We start from the raw sequence: 11,013 nt of genomic DNA, 5'->3' as shown, positions 1-11,013 counted from the left end.
GTCCCCCAGAAACACGGTTCGTTGAGGAAACGGGTGGAGCTGGTTTACGACCGGGGGCCTGGGTTAGTTATTAAGACTAGTCTGGGTTAGTTATAAGAACTAGTCTGGGTTTAGAAATAGCAACTAATCTTGGTTAGCTATAAAAATTAGTCTGGGTTCAGTTATAACAACTAGTCTGGGTTTAGTTATTACAGCTAGTCTGGGTTAGTTATTACAGCTAGTCTGGGTTTAGTTATAACAACTAGTCTGGATTAGCTATAACAACTAAATGTTTGCAGTCTAATCTGGGTTAGTTGTATTAACTAGAATCTGGGTTAGTTGCATTACCTAGAGTCTAGTTAGCAGTCTAATCTGGGTTAGTTGTATTAACTAGAGTCTGGTTAGCAGTATAATGTGGGTTAGTTATATTAACTATAATCTGGGTTAGTTGTATTAACTAGTCTCTTGTTAGCAGTCTAATCTGGGTTAGTTGAATTAACTAGAGTCTTGTTATCAGTATAATGTGGGTTATTTATATTAACTATAATCTGGGTTAGTTGTATTAACTAGTCTCTTGTTAGCATTCTAATCTGGGCTAGTTATATTAACTAGAATCTGGGTTAGTTGCATTAACTAGAGTCCGGGTAGCAGTATAATATGGGTTAGTTATATTAACTATAATCTGGGTTAGTTATATCAACTAGTCTCTGGTTAGCAGTCTAACCCGAGGAGGCGTCCCGCCGCTCTCTTCTCCCCGGTTTGGTGTTCCAGTCCAGTTGACTCCGCCCCCAGAGCTCCAGGTCCGACGCTCCGCCCACATCCTCAACATCTCATGTTCCAGTCGCTACGCGAAACACGGCTACATCTACGGCTCCCTGAGCTACCAGCTGCAGCTGCAGGCTCCGCCCACCAGGAATTTCCAGGTGAGCCGGGGTCAGTCCGGAACTGGGAACCCGGTCCGGAACCGGTCCTGGGTCCCGGAGCAGGTCCGGTCCGGTTTTCCCCCGGCGACTCAAACTGTCTCCGTCAGGTCCTGGTCAGCCCGGCTCAGAGCACGGTGGTGGAGCGGTGGGCGTCCTCGCAGACGTCCGGGTTCTGCGTCAGAGCGCGGTACACGTGCGTGGAGGACGGCGCGGAGAGCGTCTGGAGCCGGTGGAGCCACGCCACCTGCTGGACGGACGCAGCGCCAGGTCGAACCCCACCCGAGCAGACGGACGTCAGGCGTCAAGCGTCTCTCTCTCTCTCTCTCTCTCCCGATTCGCCGACTGAAGAGTTTTGTTTTCGAAAATCCTCCGCAGACGCAGAAGACGTCCTGGCGGTCCTGGTGAGGACTCTGGGTCCGCTGGGCGCCGTCGTGGCCGTGGCCGCCGTCCTGTTCTACATTCCTGCCGCCAGGATGAAGATGAAGACGGTTTGCTTCACCCCGTCTCCGGTTCCCTTCTTTCAGAAAACTAACATCCAGGTGACTCGATCACATGACCCCCCCCCCCCCACACACCTTTGTTCCCGTTTGTTCAGACTGTCTCTCGTTCCAGGACTGTTCCAGGACTGTTTGTTCAGACTGTTTCTCGTTCTGGACTGTTCCAGGACTGTTCCAGGACTATTTGTTAGGACTGTCTCTCATTCTGGACTGTTCCAGGTCTGTTTGTTCAGACTGTCTGTCATTCCGGACTGTTCCAGGACTGTTCCAAGACGATTTGTTCAGACTGACTCTTGTTTTGGACTGTTCCAGGACTATTCCAGGACTGTTCCAGGACTGCTTGTTCAGACTGTTTCTCGTTCTGGACTATTCCAGGACTGTTCCAGGACTGTTTGTTGAAACTGTCTCTCATTCTGGACTGTTCCAGGACTATTCCAGGACTGTTTGTTTAGACTGTCTCTTGTTCCGGACTGTTCCAGGAGTATTCCAGGACAATTTGCTCAGACCGTCTCTCGTTCTGGACTGTTCCAGGACTATTCCAGGACTATTCCAGGACTGTTTGCTCAGACTGTCTCTCGTTCTGGACTGTTCCAGGACTATTCCAGGACTGTTTGCTCAGACTGTCTCATTCTGGACTGTTCCAGGACTATTCCAGGACTATTCCAGGACTGTTTGCTCAGACTGTCTCTCGTTCTGGACTGTTCCAGGACTGGCCTTCCCCTCCATGTAAACTGGTCCTGGCGCTGCAGACGGACGAGGTCTTCACCAGCGTGTCTCTGGTCCCCAAGGAGGTCTGGAAGGATCCTGAGGAGACCCTGGACCAGGTCCTGGCTCCTCTGACCCAGATGTCTCAGGGTCTCACCTACGTGGGCCTGGACCAGTTGAACGCCCCCACAGGTCTGCTTGGTCCAGTGCACGTTGGGACCGACGTGGTCCCTCCTCTGGACCTGGACTTCCTGGAGACCAGCTGTGAAGACAACCTGAATCCCAGACCCGAGTCCAGTCCTCCTCCTCAGACCTGCTGCAGTGAATACTGCACGCTCAGCAAGACCCCCCAAGGACTCACTCCGGTTTTACTGTCCACAGAGACCAGTACCCAGACCAGGGAGACTGGAGAGACTATAAAGACCAGAGGGACAGGAGAGATTAGAGAGACGAGAAATTAGGGAGACTAAAGAGATTAGAGATTAGAGAGACTAGAGGTTAGAGATACTAAAGATTAGAGAAACTAGAGATTAGAGGAACTAGAGATTAGAGAAACTAGAGATTAGAGAAACTAGAGGTTGGAGAAACTAGAGATTAGAGAGAATAGAGATTAGAGAAACTAGAGATTAAATCGACTAGAGATGAGAGACATTAGAGAAACTCGAGATTAGAGAGACTAGAGGTTAGAGAGACAAGAGAAACTAGAGATTAGAGAGACTAGAGGTTAGAGAGACTACAGATTAGAGAAACTAGAGGTTCGAGAGACTAGAGGTTAAAGAGATTAGAGAAATTTGAGGCTATAGAGATTAGAGATTAGAGACACTAGAGGTTAGAGAGACTAGAGGTTAAAGAGACTACAGATTGGAGAGACTAGAGATAAGAGAGACTAGAGATTAGAGAAACTAGAGGTTATAGAGACTAGAGATTAGAGAAACTAGAAATTAGAGATTAGAGAAACTAGAGGCTAGAGAGACTAGAGGTTAAAGAGACTAGAGGTTAGAAAGACTATAGGTTAAAGAGATTAGAGACTAGACATTAGAGAGACTAGAGGTTAAAGAGACTAGAGATTAGAGAGACTAGAGAAACTAGAGGTTAGAGAGACTAAAGAGATTAACTTTATTTTCAACTGGAAACTCGACGCATCTGCGTTGAGAACAAAGGATGAGGAGGATAAGGACTGTGAACGTGTGAAAGTCTTTATTGTTTATCTGTTTCCCCCTGAGATCTTTAAACGATTTGAAATGTTCAAACCTTAAAGATGAGCCGAGCGCTACGCTGTGTGCTTTTTATATCTTCAACCGTTTCCAAATAAACCGCAAAAATCTGCATGATGTGAAGGTCAGCGTCTGTTGCCATGGAAACGCTGGTCAAAGCAGATCAGCTTTATTCAACCAAGTGTCAAGCATTCACACTTGCATTTTCTTCTGGAAATGCAAACCAACGGGTATCTTTGATATATATATATATGTTTTCTTCCTTTAAGGACTTTTAAACAGTTTGTTGTGTTTATCAACCCTCAAGCGGTTTAAACGCTTCCTGGGGACGAACGTTGTTTTGGGATATTTGCAGACACGTGATGTAATAACGAACTGTGGCCACCAGATGGCGCGGGAGGTTGGCGCTCTGCTTATCTGAATGTTTTCGGTGAAGAAGAGGAAAAAAACCCAACGGTTCTGTCGCTTTGAAATGTGTTTGTTTTTTTTTTATTACTTCAAGGACCTTTAAGGTAATAAATAATAAATCTGCTCAAATCGCTCGCGAGAAGCAAAGTCCCTTGCAGCGGAGCGGCCGTGTCGTGCCCGGCGGTGGCCAGCAGGGGGCGCTGTGGGCGGAGCTCCGCCAGGTTTTTTTTTTTTTTTTTACCCCAGAGAAGAAGAGCTTCCTGAGCAGGTCTGAGTGTTTATTTTTTCCGCCGCTCCGGTTGTTGTTGTCGTCGTCGTCGTCGTCGGTAAACTCCCGCCGAGGAGGATGGACCTGGACACGGACCGACTCTTCCACCCGCCGCTGCGGGACCACGAGGCCTCCGTGCTGGAGAACGCCGTCCGGCTCGCCGTAGACTCCGTCATCAACGTGCTGGTCAGCGTCAACGGCGCGCGGAGCCGCGAGTACCGGCGGGTGGTGGAGGGCCGGGACCGCGAGATCCGGAGGCTGGAGGGCCGCCTGGCGGCGCTGGAGCGGGACCTGCGGCTCCTGCGGCGCCAGGGCTGCTCCTGCGGGCTGTACGAGGCCCGGAGCTCCGAGGAGCGGCAGGCGGGCGGCGAGCGCGGGGGGGGCTGCGACCCGGAGGGCAGCGAGGGCGGGGGGGGCTGCGACCTGGACGACAACTACCGGGGGGTCAGCGACCCGGACAGCTGTGACCCGGCCCGGGGTGACCCGGGCTGCGGGGACCCGGAGGCCGCGGCCGAGCAGCAGGAGTGTGAAATGAGGATCTCACGTGAGTAAACGTTGTTTTAGCGGTCGACAAGGTGTGTGTGTGTGTGTGTGTGTGTGTGTGTGTGTGTGTGTGTGTGTGTGTGTGTGTGTGTGTGTGTGTGTGTGTGATGGAGGACGGATGGTGAGATCACCTCCACCCTCACTAGATATCCTCCACCCTCACTAGATCAACCCACCCTCATTGTAGATCACCTCCACCCTCACCTGATCACCTCCACCCTCACCTGATCACCTCCACTCTCACTAGATTGCCTCCACCCTCACCTGATCACCTCCACCCTCACTAGATCACCTCCACCCTCACCTGATCACTTCCACTCTCATTGTAGATCACCTCCATCTTCACTGTATATCACCTCCACCCTCATTGTCGATCACCTCCACTCTCATTGTAGATCAACTCCACCCTCACCTGCTCACCTCCACCCTCACTAGATTGCCTCCACCCTCACTAGATTGCCTCCACCCTCACTGTAGATCACCTCCACCCTCACTAGATCACCTCCACCTTCATTGTCGATCACCTCCACCCTCACTTGATCACCTCCATCTTCACTGTATATCACCTCCACCCTCATTGTCGATCACCTCCACCCTCATTGTCGATCACCTCCACTCTCATTGTAGATCAACTCCACCCTCACCTGTTCACCTCCACCCTCACTAGATTGCCTCCACCCTCACCTGATCACCTCCACCCTCACTTGATCACCTCCACCTTCATTGTCGATCACCTCCACCCTCATTGTCGATCACCTCCACTCTCATTGTAGATCAACTCCACCCTCACCTGTTCACCTCCACCCTCACTAGATTGCCTCCACCCTCACTAGATTGCCTCCACCCTCACCTGATCACCTCCACCCTCACTTGATCACCTCCACCTTCATTGTCGATCACCTCCACCCTCACTAGATCACCTCCACTCACCTGATCACCAGAATTTATTTATTTATTTATTTATTTATTTATTTATATTTTTGAACCCATGGTCTGAAAAGCAGCAGTTCGTTCAGAACATGTTGACAAACAATCACATCAAAAGTTTATTTCTCTAAATGTATAAAGTTATATTTACTGTTTATTTCTCTAAATATTTATAAAGTTGTATTTACGGTTTGTTTCTAATAGTATTTATAAAGTTGTATTTACTGTTTCTGGCTGACAAGCTGAAGTGACGGAGGCTACACCGAAGCGGTGAAGGTGACGGTGTCTGACGGAGTCTCCCCTCCTCTGTCCTCAGTGGGCCTGTTCGGCGGCCCCCCCTCCTCCCTCGTCTCCCCCCACAGCCTGGAGTCCACCCTGCCCCCCTCCCCCTCCCCGGGCCGGCCCGTCCTGGACCAGTCCTCCGAGGCCTCGGGGGGGCCGGACGCCTGCGGGGGCGTGGTCAAGGAGGAGGCCTGCGACCTGGACGCCGTCCTCATCAAGTGGGAGATGAGCGAGGAGAGGACGGCGGGGGGGCGGCGGGGGGAGGGGGGGGAGGAGCCACGCAGCCCGAGTCCCGGGGGGAGAAGTAAGTGCTGAAGGTCTGGAGCTCATTTTGACAGTCACTGTAATAATAATCTAACTTGGTGCTTTTATTTTGACAGTCACCGTAATAATAATCTAACTTGGTGCTTTTATTTTGACAGTCACCGTAATAATAATCCAACTTGGTGCTTTTATTTTGACAGCCACCGTAATAATAATCCAACTTGGTACTTTTATTTTGACAGTCACCGTAATAATAATCCAACTTGGTACTTTTATTTTGACAGTCACCATAATAATAATCCAACTTGGTACTTTTATTTTGACAGTCACAGTAATAATAATCTAACTTGGTGCTTTTATTTTGACAGTCACCGTAATAATAATCCAACTTGGTACTTTTATTTTGACAGTCACCGTAATAATAATCCAACTTGGTACTTTTATTTTGACAGTCACCATAATAATAATCCAACTTGGTACTTTTATTTTGACAGTCACAGTAATAACAATCCAACTTGGTACTTTTATTTTGACAGTCACCATAATAATAATCCAACTTGGTACTTTTATTTTGACAGTCACCATAATAATAATCTAACTTGGTGCTTTTATTTTGACAGTGATCATAATAATCCAACTTGGTACTTTTGTTTTGACAGTTACCATAATAACAAGGTCTGGAGCTCTGGAACTCTGGATCTCTGGAGGTCTGGATCTCTGGGGGTCTGGAACTCTGGAGGTCTGGATGTGGCCTCTGGGCTGATATAATGATATAGTGTTTGTCCTGCAGGGGCGCTGACGAGCAGCCCGAGGAAAAGGCTCCAGGAGAAGTTTCATCCCGACCCGGGCGGAGTGCACATCTCCGACGGCGAGAGTCTGAGGTGACGCCACTTCCTGTTTGCGCCAGTCTGAGCGCGCTCAGTACAGACCTGATGGGTTTGTTTTGTTTTTTTTCGTGACTGAAAACGATTAAACTCGCAGTCAATCAGAACAAAGTTTACTCCGTACTCTCCTGGGACTTGGTGCTTTTATTTTGACAGTCACTGTAAAAATAATCTAACTTGGTGCTTTTATTTTAACAGTCACCGTAATAACAATCCAACTAGGTCATTTTATTTTGACAGTCCCTATAATAACAATCCAACTTGGTACTTTTATTTTGACAGTCATCATAATAACACTCCAACTTGATACTTTTGTTTTGACAGTGACTGTAATAACAATCCAATTTGGTAGTTTTATTTTGACAGTCACCGTAATAACAATCCAACTTGGTACTTTTGTTTTGACAGTCCCTATAATAACAATCCAACTTGGTAATTTTATTTTGACAGTGACCATAATAACAATCCAACTTGATGCTTTTATCTTGACAGTTACCATAATAACAATCCAACTACGTTGTTTTATTTTGACAGTCATCGTAACAACAATCCAACTTGGTACTTTTATTTTGACAACCTAGCCCCAACCGCATCACTTTCAGAACATTTTAAAGTCTTTTTGACACCAAAATGCTAAAACGATGCCTTTTCACTTGAACCGTTGTCATGGAAACAGTTGGTCAGCTCTCCACACACACACACACACACACACACACTCACTCCTCCCCTAGTGGGCGGGGCTCCAGCTCTGCAGGGCTCCCTCTGATTGGACGGCTCATCAGAAACCGAATTATTCACACTTTCAGTGTTTTTCTTGTTTCATTCACGGAGTCAGAATGTGTCTTTTTTTTTTTTCTTCTTTTTGTCCCGTCCCCGCCCGTCCCCACCTGTCCCCACCCGTCTCTCCCGCCCGTCCAGGAACAAGAAGAGGAGCGTCCCCATGTCCCAGCTGCCCGAGGAGGCCCAGCGGATCAAGCGCGCCGCCTGGCGGGCGGCGTCGCGCCGCTACTACGCCCGCAAGGTGGCGCGGCAGCAGGCCACCCCGGCGCGGCCCGGGGCCTTCCCCCACTGCCCCTTCTCCTCCCAGCCGGGGCCCCCCCCGCACCCGCCGCCGCTGCCCCTGCCCCCCCACCCGGACGCCTGGGCCGCCTCCTCCAGCCGCTTCTACAGCCAGGGGGAGGCGCCGCCCTACGGCCACCTGCCGGACGGCGCCGGCCCGCCGGGGGACGCCGCGCAGGACGCCGGGGACATCATGTGCAGCTGATGGCTGCAGACTCTTCTGACCACCCCCCCCCCCCCCCCCCCCTCTGTGTGTAATCTCATTACTTTGGGCTCTACTCCACTGCATGACTGCACAGGAGCCACCACACACACACATCCTGATTTGTAAGTGTAGCGCCCCTACAGGCCGACACCTGTAACTGCAGCAACACGCCGCCAGGAGCTCCAAGTGTTACGTTTGTTGAGATTTCTAGTTTTTCAAAAAAAAGAAAAGAAAAGAAAAAGTTTTCATTTTGAAGAAAAACAAGTGACATGAAGTGAATTTCTGTTGGAATCTAATGTCTGTTTCAGGTAATTTATTCAAATATTTACATTTTATTTCCCTTTTTGTTGTATTTTACAGTGAAAATGGCTTGAAACTTGACTTCATTTTCTTTAACCTCGTTAAAACTTTAAAAAATGCATTTTTTTCTCTTTATATGAATAAAAATGATAACCATTTAACTAATGAGTGCATTTGTCTGTAAAATGTGTACTTTTGGATGAAAGAGACATTAAGTGGACATATTTCAGAGATTTTGACACAAACATGGACATTTTTTGCTATTTTACAGTAAATCACTTCAGTTTTCAGCTGCAGAATCTCAATTTCTTCAATAAAACCAGAATAAAGGTTGAAAACGATCATAAAGTATATTTAACATATACAGTGATGGAGCAGCGCCCCTGCTGGTCAGCACTGGATACTGTGGCCAGTGCACCAGAAGAACATAGACATCTTGTGTTCATACTTTAAATAATTACAATTCAACTGTTGTGCCTTCTAGTTTTAAATAGATTTCTATTTTTACAGTAGAAAAAACTTAAAGATGTAAAATGGAGGGAAAAAAAGACATTTTGGGGCTAAAAATACGAACAGAAACACAAGAAATGTCATTTTTAGCTTGAAGATTCTCAGAAATGTTCACAGGAATTGTTATTTTTACATTTTACCATAAAATTCCCTGATGCCAGACTGTTGGATATGAATCATTTCTTCATTTAAAACTATTTAAACACACAGACAAGAAGCAAAACCTCCACTGCAGTAAAAGAAACCTTTATTTTTCATTTTATTAATGCACGATAAAATAACATTTGTATTTCTTATAGAGATTTTACACAATGTGAAAAAAACCATCACTTACCTCCATAACTGACACATTAGCAGGTGATGAACGTGTTTAATATGAAAGATATGAACATATTTAGTTGAAAATGTTCATATTGTGGAGAGAACTTGGAACATCTGAAGGTTTTATGTTTTATTTTCACGAAATTGTGGCTTTTAAGAAATAAAAATAGCCCCTACTATTAAATGCATTTAGATCAGTATTTCTACTACAGAGGCCACAATATTTAGATGAATAAATAAAAAGGCTTAATATTTTCAGTCATGACGAAGGAACGTGTCCCTGCTTGTCTCCGCCCCTCCGACAGCTGCCGCGGCTCCTCCCAGCTGCGACAAACAAGCGCCTCTCCTCCTCCTCCTCCTCCAGAACGACGCGCATCAGCTGATGCCGCGCAGGTGCGGCGGTTTCCCCCGCACATGTTCTGCGCGGCTGCCTTGCGGGTCTGCGGATCTTCAGCCTGGTGACTTGAAACACGAGTCGCCTCGACAGCTGCCGCGCTGCAAACGTGCGTAAAAAGGCGGACAGGCGCGCAAAAGCTGCGGCTGCTGCGCTCTGGTGATGAAACGTGATGATAAAAAAAAAAAAAAAACATGGAGCGCCAATCAGAGGCGAGCGCATCTCGCGGGCAGATAACCGGGTCTTTGTGGCTCCGCGCGCGCACAGCTGTCCTTTCATTCCCGGAGACACAGGGCCTCCTTGTGCGCTCGGCTGTTATGTCGCATGCCCGCCGGGGTGAGAGGGTGAGGGGATGGATGAGGGAGGGGGGGTGGGAGATGACGGGGTCCCCAGCCCGCATGCAGGAGGCTCAGGTCCGGACACGCAGGGCCTGAAAACGCCCAGTAATCGCGATGCGCTGTGTGGAAACGAGCAGCGTCAACACGGGAGGCTGCTGATCAGGACGCCGCGTCACCGCAGACACGCGCTGGAGGCCGTTGGACTCATTTGCATGAGGTTTATTTTGGGTAAACAACTTCAACCGTCGGAGCGGAACCCCCCCCCCCACCCCTCCCCCCCTCCTCGCGAGGACTGATCTGCGTCGTCCTTTAAAAGCTCCAGGACGGAATTTTACGCACTGCAGTCTGGATGAACGAGCGTCTGGGGCGCGTTTTCTGGACCCTCCGGCCATAAACATCTCCATTAAAAAGGTCAATTCTATTGCCAGCGTATACTAAAGACTCAATATTAATAAGAAATGTAGAATTTGTCCAGTTATATATTCAAATACATCAATCTTTTGTATGAAGTGCTTTTGCGTCATTGGGAACGTTTCTCTGTGCGCAACGTTTCTCTGTGGATAAAAATGGACATTACTCACACGTCCCTTTCATTTTCTCAGTATAATTGATCAATTTTACCAAATATAATTAAAAATATACCTTTTTTATGTTGGGGAAAACCCTGTTACCTCTGCGCCAGAGCCCGCGGAGAGCTCTCTGTGCCGCTGGAGACGCCAGTGCACTTTTGGAGAGGTCCGCTTGGATCCGCCGCGACTCCCTCGACTTTGTTGGATTCTACTCGCGTGAAATTATCTTTCCTTCGCGATTTGTCAGTGAAAATCCACAAGGAGAGGCTGCAGTCTGGCCTGGGACGGGCTGTAGAGGAGCGTGCAGAGCCTCCTGCCGGTGCGCTGCAGCGCAGGACGCATCGCAAAGTTCCGCTGCGCTCCCAATGACAAACCCTACCGAGTTTCAACCGTACCACGCTGAATGGACCGCAATAAGTCGAC

General features: G+C 48.3%; 1 protein-coding gene across 1 annotated transcript; it reads left to right on the top strand.

Annotated features, from left to right (window-relative positions):
- The first annotated feature begins 3,994 nt into the window (after positions 1–3,994).
- LOC308133977 (uncharacterized protein) lies at positions 3,995–8,554 on the top strand. The gene is made up of 4 exons (XM_080501550.1): positions 3,995–4,538; positions 5,781–6,050; positions 6,801–6,891; positions 7,813–8,554. The coding sequence occupies exons 1-4, from the start codon at positions 4,073–4,075 to the stop codon at positions 8,156–8,158; spliced, it is 1,173 nt and encodes a 390-aa protein (XP_080357676.1). The 5' UTR covers positions 3,995–4,072; the 3' UTR covers positions 8,159–8,554.
- Positions 8,555–11,013: the final 2,459 nt, after the last annotated feature.

Source organism: Blennius ocellaris (assembly GCF_963422515.1).
Source record: "Blennius ocellaris genome assembly, chromosome: 8".
Taxonomy (NCBI): Eukaryota; Metazoa; Chordata; class Actinopteri; order Blenniiformes; family Blenniidae; genus Blennius; species Blennius ocellaris.
The sequence above is the reverse complement of the archived record's forward strand: the minus strand, read 5'-3'. Positions and strand labels throughout refer to the sequence as shown.